Raw genomic sequence first — 19,336 nt, 5'->3', positions numbered from 1 at the left:
GCAAAAGTAAAAATCAGAAGGCAGTGCATTAGCATTAGCAGTGCACTCACCACATTAGTAGTAGCCTTTACTCAAAAATAAGCTTTTTAGCTTTTTTGTTTATTTATTAGCCATCTTTAGCATGCTGTATGGAAGAAGTCAATGTAAGACAACATGCAAGTTATACCTCATATGCCACTGGCAACATTTATGCTAACTTAGCATTTTGGCTAATTTTAGCTTGCACACTAATTTTAACATACTGAATCGAGTAAGTCCTTGTTACTCAATATGCTCATGACTCTCCACAAGCTATTGAGTACATTGTAGATCACTTTAGCATTGATGCTAATTTTTAGCATCAGAAAGCTGGGTCCCTACCGCAGGCCCCGTTTAAATTTCTTCCGAAATTTTCTAGTTATTATTACTTCATTGAGTCTGATAAACATAGCTAATAAATGAGAAACCAGCTAAAATGCTTATTTTGGCCATCAGGCTAGTGTTAGCATGGGGGCTATTACCAGCATGTCGAAACTACCAGTAGCTAAATTCTTTTTGAAAATGCCACATTCAGAACTTGATAAATATTTTTCTTGTCATTCTCTCCAGTCTGAAATTGGCTTTGGGAAGCTGGAGACGTACATCAAGCTGGACAAGCTTGGAGAGGTGAGGAAACCTTGAAGTAGCATTAGCAGAAGAGGAGTTAGCATACGCACGCCTCACATGTCACCGTTTGTTCCCTGGAATCACTAAAACCCTGCTGTCATGTTTAGGGGACGTACGCCACGGTGTTTAAGGGACGCAGTAAGCTGACGGACAACCTGGTGGCGCTGAAGGAGATCCGCCTAGAGCACGAAGAAGGAGCTCCCTGCACCGCCATCAGAGAAGGTGACCCTCACCGTTGATGTAGAGCTGAGGCTCGACTGGCGTACTGCTGCAGTCTGATGAGCCGTCATAACACCACTGTTAGCACCATTCCTTTGGCCAAATGTTGTCTTTCCTTTGTTTCCTCACTTTACTTGTGTCCATCTTTCTCAATTAGATCCTTTCTTCAATTTCTTCCTTGTCTCCTTCCTTCCATCCTCACTCTTTTATTCCCTTCCCTAATTCTGTCTTTGCGTTTTCCTTTCTTTTCTTCTGTCCCTTTTTCTCTCTTTTCTTATCTCCTCCCTTCTGCTTATTTGTTCATCCTATTTTTCTTTCAAGCACTTCTTCTGTCCTTTATTTCTTTCTGTTCTTCCTTCCTTACTTTCTATCTCCTTTCCAACTGTCCCTTCTTTCCTTCTCCTCCTTCCATCCTTATTTCCTCTCAGTCTCTGGTTTCTCTTGGTGTACGCCCAGCCTGCCTGCTCTACACTTCCTCCATAAATTCAGTGAATGTTTGGATTTTATATTTTCGAATGAACATAAAGGACTTGGAAGCCTTGGAAAAGTTTTGAATGTTTACCGAAAACATTTGCAGTGCTTAATTGTCACAAGTGGAATATCCCCAAAGCCATAATTTCCCAGTGAACACAGGAAGTGTATCCCCTAATGACATGTTTGTTGTTTTGTCGTCTTCTTCTGTTTCTCTGCAGTGTCACTTCTAAAAGACTTGAAACACGCCAACATCGTGACGTTACACGACATCGTCCACACGGACAAGAGCCTCACGCTCGTCTTTGAGTATTTGGTAAGCATGATGTCACACCAAGAGGAACCCGATATGTTGCTCCATCCTTAGTTCTTTATTATGTCGATTATCTTAAAGACATTAAAAATATTTCCATCCATTATGCTTTCATTAGGTTTTTCCTTGAAAAACCAAAAACAATCATCCAACTTGTGCTTTTTTATTTAGTTTTTAGTTGTTAAATTGTTGCTTTATTTTTTCATTTGATGTTTACAGTCTTCTGTAGCTTAAAGCCACTTCCTGTTTACTTTTGATCAATATGCATTGTTCTCTGAATAGAACAGACGATTAACTATTCGTGGCAGTCATGGTAGTTGTGGTATGATCTCCTCCTGCAGGATAAAGATCTGAAGCAGTACATGGACGACTGTGGAAACATTATGAGCATGCACAACGTGAAGGTGAGCATATGATTAATAGACGACTTGGACAAATGTCAGATGAACTGCAGAACTGAAGAAACACTGCAATGAGAAATATCAGAAACAGATACCAGCAATGCAAAAACATGACTTTATTGAACAAAAAAAATAAAGTTTAATTGAACCACAAGACAAATAAATCATGATGACACATAAAGCATTTCATTTATAATGAAATAAAACGGTAGTAAAAGATTACACTGGCTAATAATCGGTTGATTAAAATCAAATTAAACTGAATTAAGCTCAATTAATTTGGGTCAATATACGGCTGAGTTCCTAAAGTTCAAGTAGCAGTCACCCTAAGCCTTCAGGTTCTCAGGAAGAATGTTGAGGCAGTAATAAATGAACGATGCCTCATCATGAGTTTTAGATTTGACTTTTGGCTTCTAACAACAGAAGGCCTCTCTAGGAAGGAATTGGGGGATTTGCTTGGTGGAAAGTGATTACATAGGCTGGATTAGAGTAGTGAGACCTTTAAAATCCAATAGAAACACCTTAACATCAATTTTATGAAACGGAATATTGGTAGAAGTGCTTTCTGATCTTTGCAGTTGAATTTTGTATTGTTTGTAGTTGAGCTATGCTCTTCTTAGGAAGCTCTAATAGCTAAGCATTGTAATAGTCTGTTATTCAAATATGGATTATAATATCTGAATTGTATGGTTGCTCAGAAGGGTCAACAAAATGCATAATCCACAACGCAACAGCAAAAAAAAAAAAAAGCCACAAAGGAAGCTACGTTAAAACGGAAGTGATGATAATCCATCGCTAAGATAACTTCCATTCTGGTGAGATTCCGTTTCAGCATAATTCCGTTTTAGCAAAAACCTGATTATGAAAAACTTGTTAGGATAACTTTTGATTAGCATCACTTATGTTTTAGCATAAACCCTGTTTTTGTATAAATTCTATCTTAGTTTAAATTCTGGCATTTAACAGAATTGCTGATAGACTCTGTAGCGTAGCGTTGCTTAGCCGCTTTGGCTTTTGTTGTGTTATGGCTTTTGCATTTCGCTAACCTCTTTGGGCCACCATAGGTTCAGAGAGAGAGAGAGGGGTTCGGATGATGAAACATTTCGACATAGTGAGATTTTATATGTAAGGTTAAAAAAAAGTCATATTTAGATCCAATTCAACATTCTAAAATTTGCAAAGTTGCTCAGACTAAATGTTTGCTCAGATGACAGTAAATTCATTAGATCCTGAAATGTGTGTTTTCAGATCTTCCTGTTCCAGATTTTACGAGGGCTGTCTTACTGTCACAAGAGGAAAGTTCTCCACAGGGACCTGAAGCCACAGAACCTCCTAATCAATGAAAGAGGGGAACTGAAGTTGGCTGATTTTGGTAAGAGGAACCTCAACAGCTCCTGTTCAGTCTGTGTGAAAGAGAGAGAGCTGATAACAGGAAGGCAAAAAAGTTTTTAGCATAAATTGGCTGAAAAATCAGCTCCAAAACTGCTAGATGCAGGAGGCCGTTTCCGATGGAAACGCTCCGGTTCCAGGCTGCTGATGTGTGCCAATGCTCTGCAGGTCTGGCGAGGGCGAAGTCTGTCCCCACCAAGACGTACTCCAACGAGGTGGTGACTCTCTGGTACCGGCCTCCTGATGTCCTCCTGGGATCCTCTGAGTACTCCACACAGATCGACATGTGGTAAATCTCCCATCATGCCCCTCTTCATCAGTTTCCCCCATGGTAACAGTGAAGCAGATGGAGTCAGATATATATCTAAACCCAGAGAAACATCCGACCACGTGGTGCTTTTTCCTTCCTCCTCTTCCTCCTCTCACCATGTTGCCTTGGTGACATTTCTCCAGCCCGCTGTTATTCTGCCAGCTGATTGGCTGTTTGCTTTGCAGGGGGGTGGGCTGTATATTCTACGAGATGGCTGCAGGTCGGCCTCTGTTCCCCGGCTCCACCGTGGAGGATGAGCTCCATCTCATTTTCAGGCTGCTGGGTGAGGATCCCATCCTGAATGCGATTGTCATGGTAACGCTAGCTATTAGCCATCTGACTGTGTCTGATTGGACTGTTACTACTTCAGGCACACCCACAGAGGAGAACTGGCCAGGAATCTCCACCATTGAAGAGTTTAAATCCTACAACTTCCCCAAATACAAACCACAGCCGTTGATCAATCACGCACCCAGGTACACGCTGCTGCTTCTTCTTCTTCTTCTTGTTTTGTGCTCGTTTATTTCTCGTTATGCACCCACTGGCTGGTTTGAATGCGTCCAGTGATGTTGTGCATTTCTGAGTGTGTTTGGCCATTTCAGGCAGGAAATCCTGCCGAACATTAGAGCCGGCTGTGCGCTTCCTTCCTCCCATGAGTCCTCCACATTCCCATCAGCCCTTTCTGCTGGTAGATACTGAGCTCTTGCTCTTCTCTTCTCCTTCAGGCTGGACAGCGACGGTATCGAGCTGCTGCTGGCGTTCCTCAGAGTAAGTGTCAACCCACGCACAGCGCACACGTCTGGGACTAGGATTAATTTAGTGGAAGGTTGTCACGTTAAAGCCACAAATAAGATGCTTAATAATTATCCGTTGCAGTCCTCCGTCAGGATATCTGAAGGTAAATAGTTGTTTAACTGTGAAATTAAAAATGTTGAAGCTTTTTTCAGAGGCTTAGTCTGAAAAGTATTTGAATACAAGTAGGAGTGCATCATTAATCCGACTAGCCAATAAATTTTCCCAAATTTCCTTTAACAATATTCACCCCACTATTGCCATCTTAGCAACTTTGTCAATATATTTATCAATTTTAAGATAAAAAAAAAAAATCTGTGTCGGCTCAAATTGGAACCAGCAGGTCAATCTTTTTAAAGATCAGTGATCGGCCAGAAAACTGAACATATTTATTGGCGCCCCTTTATGTGTAGAAATCTTTCTATTAATTCTTCTTTTATTGTAATAGAGTCTTCTTAGCATTTCTACGTCCATCATGTGGTTACTTCCTGGTCAAATTGCAGGAATTGGAAGGGTTAATAATGAAAAATGAACTTTAGTCAGTAGAGATGTAACAAAATATCTGGTTTCTCAGTTATCTTCTGCTGATAAGATAGCATGTTATTTTATTTCAAGGAATTATTCATGCCATTTTCTCTAAAAAGTTAAAATGCACCAATATAAAATCTGGAACGTGAAAGAATAAATTATAAGTTTGTTTTTTCTGAAATGTTCGGTTCAAATTTCTAAAGAAATAAAAGATACATTTACTTGAAGTCATTCTATATATCTCTGCTAAAGGTGCTAATTAGTGTTGAGGGTGCCATAGTTGATTCCCCACCAGATCCCAGTTCCCTGTTGTCACATCAGTTATCTAGATTTAATCATGTTGGATCTGAATTCAGTCAGTACCACATGCAGACAGCAGGGGGTGCAGTTATTCACCCTTAGGAATCCACATGTGCTTACTCTGCTGTGTTTCACCACTTTGACTCATAATGTGAGTGAATGTGAATCATTCACATTTCTCTAGTGGGTGATGAATCGTTGGACTTTTGTGTGTCTGCAGTACGAGTCCAAGGCGAGGATTTCAGCTGATGAGGCGATGAAACATTCCTACTTCAGGCAGCTTGGGATGAGAGTCCACACACTGCCTGAAAGTGAGCACACACACACATATATACACACACACACGCCCTGTGCAATCCCAGCTTCTGTCTGCTCTCCTCAAGCCTTCCTGCATTACTTGTTCTTTGATTTCCTGTCCCATGTTGTGTTAAGTTAGCTGTCTCCTGTGTTTTAGCTACCTAAATGTGTTGCATTGAGCTAGCTGTTTCTTGTGTTTCAGCTAGCTACATCTGTTGCATTAAGCTAGGTGTCTCTTTTGTTTCAGTTTGTTAAGATGGCCATCTCCTGTGTTTCAGTTATTGCAACGTGTTGCGTTAAGCTAGTTCATTCTCTGTCTCTCTAGCTAAATGTGTTGCTAGGTGTCCTTCGTGTTCCAGCTAGCTAACATGTTTCTTTAAGCTTGCTGTCACCTGTTTCAGCTAGCTAAAGATTTTGTGTTAGGCTAGCTGAGTATCTTTCTTCACTGTATTTCAGATGGCTAAATGTATTGCATTAAGCTGCTGTGTTCCAGCTAAAGTGATCAAATTAAGCTAGCTGAGTTTCTGTCTCTTCCGTGTTTCAGGCGTGTCGATGTTCACGTTAAAAGAGCTGCAGCTTCAGAGGGACCCCGGCTACAGGAACTCCTCCTACCCCGAGTCAGGTGGGCCATGAATCTCATTTCATTTCCCATAATTCAAATGGAATCAAGTATCAATTGAAACTCTTCTTGTATCTGAAATTTTCCGACTTTTAGCAACACCACCTCTAGTTTTCAACTCTCTAACATTTTAGTTTTCAAGCCAAATCACAGATGTCTGACATCATCAGTAACTATCTTTGGAGTTTCTTGCAGTTCTGATTATGATGGCCTATAGATAATGAAAACTCTAAATTCATTCTCTGAAAAAAGTTTTAATATTATAAAAAAGTTAAATATTAGAAACTTATGGTGTCACTTTAATCAACTGATTTCCTCAAAAAGATTGAGTTTAAATTATCTTTAAGCTATAATCATCAAAAATACAAGAAATATTAGCTTAAAGTACTTTACTATATATGACAGGTTGAAATTTCTGAAATGAGACCAAAAAAATCACAATGTTCACTTTTTTCGATGTGCTTGTATTTTGGTGTAATGAGGCCCATGGCATCATGGGTATTGTTGTTCCAGGTAACGGCAACATCAACAGAAGGCAGAGCATGCTTTTCTAATGTTTCCTGAAGAGGATGGTCAGCCGGCCAGCTTCATCTGCACCTCCCAGCAACTCCTCGCATGAGCCCACCTCCCTGTGGAGCGTCTCTCCTCACTCCCTTGCCTGGACTCACTCACACACGTACACACACACACACACACAATGCTGAATGAGTGACTTTGAGTCAAAACGCTTGGAGACTGTTTATTTATTGGAGTGTGAGGTTAACTTATTTTGCTGCTAAACTACTACTGTCTACTATATAACATGTCTGTGTGTGTATGTGTGTGTGTGTACACGTGTGTGTTCGTGCACATGATGTGAACTGAAGACGCCATGCACAGTTAAGTGGTCTGTTTAGGTTACTGTTATTTCTCCTGACTATAATTCTTTGGTATCTTTAGTTTGAAAGTCAACGGATGTTGATGTCGACGCTGTGATGAAGTTGTTTCATTGTTGTGCTTACAGAGCAACGGCTGCAGTTTCTTCAAACTTTTTATGCATTCTGTATATCTATACATATATATTTATGTGTATATATGTACATGTATATTTGGAGATTGTTTTTTTTTTTTGTTGTTTTGTTTTGTTCTCTTTCCTTCGAGCTTCCGTGACTGATCTATACAAGGTTTCTACATTTCAAAAAGCTGCAGCACACGACAGTGTTGACTTTGAGGGGAACGAGATGATGATGATGATGATGGATTTCCCATCTTAGATTTTTTTTTCCCCCCCAATGTGTTTCACCCCAATGTGTTTCAGAAGAACTGTGTTTCTCTGAGGGCCCGATGGCCTTTGGGTGGTTCCACTGAAAGTCTGAGGGCTGAGCGAAGCTAACAGTTTTAGCCGCTGGGTTTCTGCTCACTCTGGTAAATCTACAGGACCAAATCTGACGGAGACAAAAAATGGAAATAGGCATGGGCTGGTGTGAGATTCTCTATAATAACCATGATTGAAAAACTAAACGGTATCCTTGTGTGTTAGGAAAACTTTCTAACATAATCTTTCATTTACTTGGAACAGCAGGAACTATTACTTCATATGCTACAGTTATGTTACTTTAACATATTTTTATTTTCATACAAATATGGACTAAATGGTCATTAAATTTAATATTAAACACACTCTGCTCTTTGCAGAGAAACAAATCTAATTACCTGGTTAATCTGTTCCGGTAGCCTGCAGCCTGCTGCTTTACAGACCTGCCAACTGTAAATTTAATACAGAAATGTTTGGTTTCCACACCATGCTTGTCTGAAAAATAGCTCCAGTCGAGAAAATCACAAACATCCGGATTCGTTTAATTGAGTTAAACGACACAGCGCTGCATTACTCTGTCCATCATACACAGGAGAAAACTCTGGTTGGCCTGGCTCCTTAATCTGGGTCTTCATTTATCATGGGCACAAAAATTAGCAGTTTTTGAAACCGTAGCTGTTTGAAATGTTGGTGCAGCAACATACCAGAGACCAGCCCATGCCTTGTTGGGGAGACAACCGGACAGCATTGTTGAGTAATGAGAAAAACCAGAACCCGAGATAAAAGCTTGGACAAGTCTGCAAACCCTCCAAATGTCGAGAGCCTCGATGCAACTGTACATTCAGAAATTTTACCCTGCACTCCAAGCGTTTGCATTTTTTCTTTTTTTTTGTTTTGTTTTGTTTTCATCAGGGACATGGGCCTCAACACGGCTGAGTTTACCCAACAGTATTAAGATGTGTTCTGTGACTTCTCCTCGGGAAAACAGCACCAATGTGGATGCTCTAAAAGCAACAATTTCCCACTTCATGTCGAGCCACAGCATTTTTACAACACAGAGATTAAAACTCAAGACTTTACTGCTGATGTGTTGTTAGCAACTGACAGTGATGCTAAAGATGATTAAACCTGTTTGCGAGTCTCTCTTTTAAATACGTTTACTGTAGCAATAAGAAAATGTCCCTGAATGTTTCTTACATGACAACTGATGTTCATTGCATTCCTGGGGTCAGATTTTTCCCGTGTTGACCATCATTAAATATCAACCGCAGTCGTTTTGCTAAGTTTAGAAAGTACAGTTTGCAGGAGCTAGTGTAATGCTATCGCTTCTCTGTCTATAAAACTAAACCCTGTTTTGACATCTACTTTGTGAAAATTTATCAGGCAGCATTAGATGTGTAGTGAACATTATTTCCCTGCTAGGCTAACTTCAGCAGATTTCTCTTTTTATGCTAACTTTAGGTGCGCAAGCTAGCTGTGCGCTGAAGCTAAACATACATGATGAGGTATGCATTCAAACAAATTTAGGTCAATAAACAGTGTTTGTTTAAATGTTATAATCTCTGGTATAAAGAAGAATATATACTTTTTGACTTAAGAGGTACATCATTGGTGTGAATAACTATGCAGTTGAAGCTATAGGTTAGCTTAGCCAGTTAGCTTTAAATTTAGCTAAAAGAGTTTTGTTGAACGCTTGGCAAAAATGTAACCGTAGGGTTTTTTTGTTTATTAAATGCATAACCAGGAAAAATTTAACGTTTAACAGCTTCACAAGGTGAACTGCTAATAAATCAGAAAATATTAAAAGCTTATTAAAAATAAAAGACTGGGAGTGCATTAAACATCCAGATAAAACTGAAAGTTGTCGGGGGATCAGAGGGAAGTTTTCTTTTTGCTCTTTTGTTCGGCGGCCGACTGAAAACTGTATTTTGTGACAGGAAAAAGATTTGTTTAAGCGACACTAGTGTTCTTTGTTTCAGATTAGGTAGCACATGCTAGAAGAGTGCTGGAAGCACTGGAAAAGCTTGATAAACTTATATCTGAAATAATTAATGTAATAATATTAACATCAAACACAGATTGCAGGTAATGGTGCAATGATCCAATAAACAATACAAATCTTATTAATCTAAATGGTATGAACATGCACTCCTAATTTGAGATATTAAATTGTGATTACACAATAAAGTACATACATGACATACTGTAAACAGGAAGTCATTATATTAATGGTATATTTCCTGTATTACTGTAATTTTTAAGTTGGAAATTGGAACCATGTACTTCTAATTTTTCCATAATTTTTTTGTGTATATTCCACTTTATCCAAATTAAGGATTGTTTCCCTGTGAACTGCAAACTGTGTTTCTGCTAATATTACTTTTTTGTACATGAACAGCAGTAACATGCACGAAAGGAGATTTCTAAAACGGCTTAATATTTATCATTGTAAAACTGTACTTTTTTTCAGATGAATGGATGATTTAATGTGTTTTATGTCTGAGTGTGTGTGGAAATGTTTGTGCCTGATGCATGGAAGGCCTGCTGTGTTGTCAACTCAAACTCTCTGAAACACTGAGCTGCCGGTGAACAGTTGATGTGTGACTCTTTTTACTGGAACTATTTATTTCTCATAACCATCAGAAGTAAAAATTTAAAAATTTGTTTCATAAAACGCTTGTGTAACAGTCATTTTCTGAATAACGACAGAAAAGGTCTTCACGGTAAACACATTGGAAACCAGAATACTGTTTCTTTTTTTTGAAAAAGAAAGTAATTTATTTAAAAACACAAAATAAGAAACTAATTAACATGGATAATTTGCTGTCATATTTCCTAAAAAATAAAACAAACAAACAAAAAGAAACGGGAGCAATTTCACAGCTACAAAAAAAGCTATTTGTGCAGTTTTGGCCAAGATATAAAGCTTTTGACACATTTACAGAAATCTTTCATCATAAAAGCTACAGCAAAGATTGCTTAAAAGTACAGTACAGTGCAAAAATAATAAAAAGTATAGAAAATTGTGCATCAATTTTACACTGCATTTTTACTCTGGCTAGCAGATGCTTTGCTAGGAGTCGCTTATGGTCCCATCTCATGTAGCCCAGTTTTATGTTTTCCAGCGTTTGATAAAATTTTATCCTTAGCCTTTCCGTATCCAGGAAAGAGAAACTGGTCATTAAAAAACTGTTGGCAGTTAGGTGTGACAGAAAAAGATGCCAGATCTGTTCAAAAGTGACAGAAAACGTCATGATGTTGTTAGATTCTAATTATATATATATATATATATATATATATATATATATATATATATATGTATATATGTATGAAACCTTTTTTTGGGCAAAAAACTTATTTCTGAATGTAAGGTACAAGAAAGTAATTAGCTTAGCTTTAAGATTACAAAAAGGTGGGAAAACACCTATTGTTCCCGTTAGTGAGTATAAAGTTTTAAGCTATCAAACACATTTTGATAACTTACTTGATCATTTAAAACTTTTGAATACATAAAAAAGCAAAAGCCTTAATCTGCTGTCTAGACATGGGAACTCGGGTTGCATTTAGTCTCCGAAGGCTGAGAGAAGTTTTCACAGTTCTACTTCTCAACTGTAATGCTTTCTCTTTTAGTTCACACATGTTCAAGAATTACTTCACATCCGAGGCAAAGACATTCATGGAGTTACTCACGACGGCTACAGAAGATGGCAAAAGAAAAGATGTGTTCTGCTGAGGTTTTACTACATTTGGGCAGAGACTGGCAATCAAACGAGATGAGAGACACGGAACACTGACGCCATGTCAGATGTTTTACCACAAGTACGATGGGGACCCTGAAGTAAACATACAAACCAAACTATGCTCTTCTTAGAGAGCAAATCCTCAGAGTGGAGCTCCAGTTTCTTCTGGAATGAAGGTAGCAGTCTCGGCTGTAAGTATACTCAGTCAGGTTGAATTTCATCCAAGCTTTAGGATGGTCTGCTCCTTGATGATGATCTGACCGTCCTCAGCCCCTCTGGAACCAGCTTCCTGCTGGCATCAGGACTTGTGGGAGCTGGACGTGAGCAGTAGAGGAGAGGGCGTGTCCACGTTGGAAGGAGGAATGGGAATGGCTCCATTCATCAGTGTGGGGAACTAGTAAAGTGCACAATAGGAAAAATTAAAGACTGTTTTAGCAATTTATGAAGTTTTTCTAGCGAGACCTGTTTTGGCCAGAAGTGAGTTGCGCTCTACCATCGACCTGTTCACGCTTGTGATTACAAATTAAGTCGGAGTGTGTGGGGATTAAAGTTTCTGCCTTTTTTTGAGAGAGGTCTTTGAAAGAAATTCATGTACTTGGCAATATCCTCTAGACTTGATTTGCTGGCAGAATCCCTTTATGGTGTGTTTGGTTTATTTGAAGTCCACTTCAGCCTCAGCTACAGTTCAAAGGGTACCTACTCATAAACAAGTATGCTTAGACTATTATTAGTGCTGGAATAGCTTTTAGGGTTAACCAACTTCCCATCAATATGCATGGCGTCATCTCCGAAGGTCAAGCACTGTTAGCTTTATGATTTCGGCTTTGGTTGAATACCCACAAACTTTGGGTCTCGGGTAAAGATAGTGTAGATGCATTTGGGCCTCGTAAATGTTTGGGTTTTATGACAGCAGACGAACAAACAACATTTTGACAACAAGGAGGAATTTGGGTTATCTTGGTTCGACATAAATTACAAGGTTTAAAATACAGTTGAATAGCTACCTGTATATGAGCTGAAGGGGTTGAGTCAGATGATGTGGGTATTTCTGATTAAGCTGAACCCAGGGGTGTTTAGGAAAACCAGGCATCCGTTGAAGGATATCGCCTCAAACACAAGAAAGGAAGATTACCTGGAAGAGTTGGGCGTGGCTCTGCAGTTGGGCTGGGCTCAGAGGTCCCACTGGACTCAGACCGGACCAGAAATGGATGTTGGACAGCAGAGGACTGGGAGTTAGCAACAGACCAGATGGAGTCTGGAAGGTCGGGGAAATATAGAAAAAAAAAATCAAAGTAAAATAATCCACATAGAGTATGGAGAAGATGGTTAATTCTGGCAATGATGACCAACTTATAGCTTCTTCAATCCAAAAAAGTTTCAAAAACAGCTTTTCATCTGAAACTTTGCTCAAATGAAGGAACTAATTCTTTCTCAGGCTAATTTCATACCTAGATTTCCTAGCATGCCTTAAATGCCACAAAGTTCTTCCTCACTCGTCCCGTAAATAGTTATGAAGCTCCTTGTCAGTTATTAGTCATTCATCAGTCAGACCATTTCTTGTAATGTCATTAGGTAATTCTGTTCATTTTCTTTCAGCTATTTTTAACATTTCATTTTAGGTGGTTTGATGGTCTTGTTTGTTTATCTGAGTTGGTTTCCATGTCACTACAAGGATCTTTATTTTGGATTTGGTTTTAAAGCAAATGGGGACAAATTTCAAAGAAAGTATCAAATCTCTGTAAACGTACTTCCTGTTGGTTTGCTAGGGAAGGGGTTCTAGTTACCAAAAGGAGTAGGTGTTACCATTGACATATTGAGTAATGAGTTCGGCCTCCACTTCCTTTGGTTTCTGTCAGTGATTTACACACAGCAGTATATGATTACTCAGTCTGGATAAGAATGTCAGTTGAGGGCCTGAATGTAGTCAGTCTGTCCTGTTTTGGTCAGCGAGCTGCTGCCAGTGAATCAGGAGCGTCAAGAACATATGGGTTCACTTAGAAACCTCCTCAGTCCTCCCTCCCCTCCTCCTTTTCTTTCCGCTCACCTCTCTCCGTCCCCTCCCTGTCTGACTTCCCGCATCAGAAATGTCTCCTTCCTCTCCTCTGCCTGCTACCTATTACAGACTGTGCTTCCAGGGAAAGTTTGGGGAGGTTTGGTGATGTTATTGGCTGTATAATGTTGATTCATACCTGTGTGGTCAGAAAGGCGGGGGTAAGAGACCCAGAGGGCAGCGCCGGGCTGTTGAGGGCAATGGAGACGAGGTCACTTCCTGTCAGGAGAAGAGGAGAGGCAGAGATTTCCAAGCCTTTGGGTTTTCTGCCTTTTAAAGGGTTACTGTTGGCCAACCCCCTCCTCTCTGGTGTTCGTGTGCACCGTAGCTTCTCTCTTTCCCTCTGACCAGATGACAAGTTTAAAGGTTGAGCACTGCATTCGACATCTTCAGTATCTGCACTAAGGCTCTGCCCCCTTGCCCGTATGTGGGCGGGGCTTTGGGATGGGGACAAAGAGCTGGCCAACCGAGGAGACAGCACAGAGGAATTTGGGCTGTCTGTCGTGGATGGAGGTGGTGTTGGAGGAAGGGACGAGTGGCCGCCGTTGGTTACGAACCGGATGACGGAGGAGCTTTCCTCGCATCTGGGCTCCTTTTTGATTGGCCGCTGCTGTTCTAAAGCGTGCTGCAGGGAGCTGATGGTGAAAGAGGAGTATAAGTTGGAGTGGCGATACTGGTTTCTGTCAGTCCGATCCTCCTCTTCAGCTTCAGGTTCTGACGTCGTCCCCCCAACCTCCTCGCTACTGTGACCCGACTCCACAACTGCAGGGTCCATCTTCAGAATCTCAGGGAACGAGACAAACTTGTAGACAAACTTTTGACCAATCACCTTCTTGATGATGTTCTGCAAATAGGGAAGAAAAAAAAAGACGTGTCAACTTAAACCTCCATTTTGCATCAGTTTTGTTTGTGTTGTAGTTCACATGCGCATACTTTGTCGTAGTAGTAGCGCAGCGCCCTGCTCAGCTTGTCGTAGTTCATGTTGGTCTTGTTCTTTCGCAGCCCCCACAGTTTGGCCACCTCCTCAGACTTGAGCAATTTGAACTCTCCATCATTAGACGTCCAGCAGATGAGATGTTTGTGGCTCTGGTCAAGCAGCAGCTGGAGCAGGAATTGCCAGAGGGTGATGGAGCTCTCCATGACGACACAGGCACTGGGGGTTCTGCAACTGGGAATTAGACAAGCACCGAGTTAGGATCCAAGGACTCTAGGATTCTTTTTATTGTCATACCAGCTTTGGTTGTTTGTGGTATGAAATTTGGACTATTATTGTTATTATTATTATTATTATTATTTATTATTAGCTAGCTTAATCTAAGTAGCTAACTTACTTTAGCTATCTACCTTCATGTACCGAGTTTAATTTATCTAACTAAGCTATCTACCTTAACTTAGATAGCTTAATATGCTAAATTAAGCTAACTTAATGAACTAAATTTAGCTGATTAGGCTGTACTTAGCTAGCTAGCTTAATTTAGCTACCTTACCTGACTTAATTTTGGTAATTAAGCTAGCTACTTTAATTTCACTAGCTAGCAAAATTTTGCTGGTTACCTTAATTAAGCTGGTTAAGCTAAGAGCTAAACTCGTTCAAGCATTTAGACAGAGGGGTTGGATGCACAGTTCAGGAAGGATTTTACTGTTTGTAAAAATGTCTATATCTACACAAGCTTTGGGAATTGAATTTAAAAAGGTGGAGGCTTTTTAAAGCCACTGGGGTTGCAGGTGGAGTAGATGGTGACAACAACATTAGCGCCATCAGAATTTAAAAGAAAGAGATCCTGAGTAGGTCTAAAGAAGTTACAGAGGTTAAAGAGTCTCAAAAATAATTGTAACTCGGATTGTTTGGAATTCTTTGTTGAAAAATTGCTTTTGGCATCAAAATTAATGGCAAAAATGTTATCTTTTAAGATACATTTGCGTGGAGATCACCACAAATAACCATGTGAAAGCTAAAGCGTGCTAAAATTAGCAGTGCTCTTCAAGTTGGCAGCTCTAGAGAAATTAAAGTAAGCATAAGAGCAAAAATGTTAGTGCATGTCCTCTGGGTTCTGGTACCGAAGGGCTTATGTTTGCCACATGTCACTACATGCAGACATGGTGGCATGCGGTTTTGCTACTTCCTTCCACAGGTTATATACAGCTGGTATGACCATTTTCTACTAATTGACTCCTGTTGGATTGTAACTACAGATACCGTGCCTTGTAAACGTAATTCTTACTCCCCTAAACTTTTTTACATTTTTTATTACAACCACAGATTTGATTTTATTGGGGGGAGGGTTTTCCCCTCATGTTCTCATCCATCTCTGATCAACTTCCACAGATAAATTAATTAGTCCCACAACATGATGCTGCCACCACCATAGGGGACGAGGAGGAGGTGTGCCCCATTTTCAATATTACAATACAAAAATCAACTAAAATACATCAAAGGTTGTTACTGAAAAATGTGAGAGTCTAAAAGATTAACATTTTGCACAGCACTGAGTGGAACAAATTGTAATAATTGTTGCTCACAGTGGCTGGCAGGCTTTTCCTCCTTCAGTATAGCTTCATATTGACTGAGAGTCAGTGAGAAAGGTCCATACGTCACATGGCTTTCAGATGTTTCCATGGTGATAAAACAGGATGTGGTTAGTGACCCTTCTGCCAAGACAAGCGTGGCCCTAACCGACGTGTTTACCTGGAAACCGCTGACTGCCTGTGTGTGTGTGTTTGTGTGTGTGTCTGTTCCTGTGCGCGCTCTGAGAACTGTAGCTCTGCCTGCCTTCATAAGAACAACATATTGTGCAGCAGCGGTGGAAATATGAGAAATGACTGTTTGTGAATCTGTTTGTCTTTGTGAAAGGAAACCAAGCAGCAGGACAAAAACGAGGGGAAAGTACAAAACAATGACCCACCAGCCTCGCAAGCACACAACTGACCGAGTTCTCGCTTCCTATTTCCTGTATGAATGTGTGCTGCTGTGTGTTGGCGCGTGTGCGTGCGTGTGCGTGTGTGTGAGGTGACGGAGGAACCGCGGTGATGTCTAACTGTCTACAGGAGGACTTCCTGTCATTCAGCTTCAGGGGCGTCATTCCCGGTGAGAGGCTGTCCAGGACTTCCTGTCGGAGGGAAGCACCGGGAACAAGCGCACACATTCGCTGTTTGTTTTTAGAGCTCAGTTCTTACAACACCCAGCAGATGTAGAAGGTTTTTTTAAGAACACACACACATGCACACCTAACGTACATAGGTGTCCTTGTACACATTTTGGGAAAACTTTCAGAACTGGAATGTTACCAGTTGAACTGTTCCAAGTCTTCCAAGAACCACACTGTATTTAGCATCAGCTGAAAAAAATAATAAAGCATCCTGACAGCATGATACTGCCACCACCGTACTCCATGATGATGATTTATTCTCATTGTTTCCATGTCGCCCAAAAATGTAACCATCTGACCAAAACACCTTCTTTTTCATCTTTTCAATCACACTGATCATACTTCTGCTAAAATAACCACTGGAATCGAACATTGGTGTCCTGATATTAGCAAATTATGTTACCTGTTAAAGCAAATGTTTTAAGATTTGATTTCAAAATAAAAGCCCACTGTTTGAGCCCGTTTCCTCTCCGTTTCTGTTCAGGTCAGCAGGAAGAACCCAAACCATGACTCTCCTTCCATTTTCTCCGCTCTGATTAAAAAAAAAAGTCTGAGTGAGGAGGGAGTAAAGGGGGCTCTGCTGGAACTCAAACGTCTCTTTGTTTTGCGGCAGTCTGTGACTCATTTTCAAGATGTTGTCTGCTGCCAGCTTCTATCCGGAAACGCATGGCAATTAGTCTGCGAAGTCCAGACAAACCAGAAAGTCTACTAGCAGGTTTTAAAGGAGCCACGGCTCATTTTTACTTCCCTTCCCTCACCAATTGTCACACCGACCTCATTCTAGATTCCCCCTTTAAATCTGTGATAGTGTCACGCATAAGAACGCTGTTTGGTTGGGGAAACCTTTTACACATTTTTACGCACGGCTTTAACACTTTACGCACGTCTTCTCTTTTTATGCGCTTTTCAGGTTGGCGGTGTGGATTTGCGCTTTCCGTGCTCAGAAATGATTTTTGAACGGATCACAAGTTTATTTTTTGTTTTTTTTTTAAGTTCACTTCGATGCTGCCTTTAGGTAACTTTGAGAAAGTTGGAGACGGAAGGAAAGTTGGCACCTACCCAGCTGTGAACGGCCGCGGCTCCTCTCTCTCTGTGCGTCTGTCCGCGCGTGTCGTGGGAGTTTGGCTCTTAAAGCAGAGCGTGTGTGTTGTGTCGGGGCTCCATGCTGCTGCTGCCGCTGCTGCTGCCCCGCTGTCTGAAAGCGGATCCGCAGCTTTTCTCTCTCCTGCCTCAGAGCAGGAAGTCGGGACGCGCAGACGGAGAACGAGCGCACTTCCTCTGGAGCAGTATTCCCGTCTGTGTAAACACACACACACACACACACACACACACACACACACACACACACACGCGCGCGCGCGCGCAAAAATCTCTATTTCCTATAAACACGCCCCTTAAACCACTCTCTCTCTTGCACACACACCTACATATGCATGCGCACGGACGCTCGCGCAAAGCACACAACTAGACGTTGTACACACTGACAGTGTAATCCTACTATTACACACACACACACACACACACACACATACACAGAGAGAGAGAGAGAGCTCAGAGCCAAGTGACAACTGACGTCACCCTCTTCCTGCTCACCAGGAGGGGTTCCTGTTTCTAAACACACACACACACACACACACACACACACACACACACACACACACACACACACACACACACACACACACACACACACACACACACACACACACACACGCACGCGCGCGCGCGACCTAGGTCAGCCGACCTACCGGAAATGTGAAAAACATAGCCCAGCATTTGAGTTCCTTTTATTAAAATGTACCGTTTTACTGGTCAGATAACATTAAAAACTCGATTTAGTGTAAAAGTCATTCTAACTCTGAAAGTGTTTAACATTTTGTCCACTTCAATCAATTTCCTTAGGATTGTTTTGTTTTGTTTTGTTTTGGGGTTTTTTTTTCCAGCGCAGCCCCACAGCATGGTGCTGCCACCACCAGGGGACTGAACACATGTGCATGAATGTCACACTTTTCAGATTTTGTGTTTTGAAATCATTTTTAAAAAACACAAATCATTTAGAGAAAATACATGACGCAACCCAGAAGCAGTTTCTCAACAAGTCGGTGTGTTTATGCGGTGACTTGAATGTTCCACATGTTTTCCAATAAACCACAGACTTAAATATGATTTACAAAACCCACAGGTTTTGCACATTCATTTTTTGAAACCATATCACAAAGCTTAGTCAGCATCCATCAATGGCAAATTTCGTGTCTGGGCAAAACATTCTTATTTGCATTTAGGTCTGAACTTTGATTGGACCATTCTAGTGAATAAATATCCTTTGATCTAAACCATTTCTTAATTTTGGAGTGTTCATGAAACACTCCAAAACACTGAGTGTGGGAAGCAGTTTCATGTCTGCTTCCCACACAACAAGGCTTCTTTTGGCTTTCTTTCTTGACTAGGAAGAGTCTAACTAATATGAGGAGATTATTCAGAGTAGATGTGTAGGCTAAATGTGATGGAAGAGATTACTGAATGGCACAGTGGTCCACAAGAGTTAGGAAATGAAATCATTTCAAATAATATATACTAAAATGTGCTTATGAATAGGATTTTATCACTTACTTTTCTTTTACTTAATCAGTCTGTTAATATCTGTTTTATTTTGGCACCTCTAAATTTCTTACAGGTGTAAAGTATACATTTGTGTATTTTATGGAGGATTGCATTGAAGTACAAATGAAAAGCATTTGCTGGATTTGAACAATAGACATTTTTACATCGCACTGTTACATTCAATTCTGAACAAATGTAAACTTTTAAAGAATTTTAATTCT

The 19,336-nt window shown here is 40.5% G+C and overlaps 2 protein-coding genes across 2 annotated transcripts in view; one reads left to right on the top strand and one right to left on the bottom strand.

Annotated features, from left to right (window-relative positions):
* Positions 1 to 10,252, top strand: part of cdk17 (cyclin dependent kinase 17) — a 45,792-nt gene extending 35,540 nt beyond the window's left edge. The window contains exons 6-17 of the mRNA XM_014975103.2: positions 589 to 645; positions 753 to 867; positions 1,557 to 1,651; positions 1,990 to 2,052; positions 3,298 to 3,421; positions 3,607 to 3,727; positions 3,934 to 4,031; positions 4,119 to 4,224; positions 4,474 to 4,516; positions 5,589 to 5,679; positions 6,210 to 6,287; positions 6,798 to 10,252. Of these exons, the coding sequence (XP_014830589.1) occupies positions 589 to 645; positions 753 to 867; positions 1,557 to 1,651; positions 1,990 to 2,052; positions 3,298 to 3,421; positions 3,607 to 3,727; positions 3,934 to 4,031; positions 4,119 to 4,224; positions 4,474 to 4,516; positions 5,589 to 5,679; positions 6,210 to 6,287; positions 6,798 to 6,838 (1,032 nt within the window). The 3' untranslated portion in view covers positions 6,839 to 10,252. The remainder of the gene's footprint in view (positions 1 to 588; positions 646 to 752; positions 868 to 1,556; positions 1,652 to 1,989; positions 2,053 to 3,297; positions 3,422 to 3,606; positions 3,728 to 3,933; positions 4,032 to 4,118; positions 4,225 to 4,473; positions 4,517 to 5,588; positions 5,680 to 6,209; positions 6,288 to 6,797) is intronic.
* A 76-nt stretch (positions 10,253 to 10,328) lies between these two features.
* elk3 (ETS transcription factor ELK3) lies at positions 10,329 to 17,853 on the bottom strand. Its single transcript, XM_014975221.2, has 5 exons — positions 17,574 to 17,853; positions 14,302 to 14,536; positions 13,508 to 14,212; positions 12,451 to 12,573; positions 10,329 to 11,712 (listed from the first exon to the last, which is right to left on the bottom strand). Exons 2-5 carry the CDS (start codon positions 14,506 to 14,508, stop codon positions 11,617 to 11,619), a joined length of 1,131 nt encoding a protein of 376 aa, XP_014830707.1. The 5' UTR covers positions 14,509 to 14,536; positions 17,574 to 17,853; the 3' UTR covers positions 10,329 to 11,616.
* Positions 17,854 to 19,336: the final 1,483 nt, after the last annotated feature.

Source organism: Poecilia mexicana, unplaced genomic scaffold, assembly GCF_051168715.1.
Source record: "Poecilia mexicana isolate PSO_F unplaced genomic scaffold, ASM5116871v1 scaffold_23, whole genome shotgun sequence".
Lineage (NCBI taxonomy): Eukaryota > Metazoa > Chordata > Actinopteri > Cyprinodontiformes > Poeciliidae > Poecilia > Poecilia mexicana.
The sequence above is the reverse complement of the archived record's forward strand: the minus strand, read 5'-3'. Positions and strand labels throughout refer to the sequence as shown.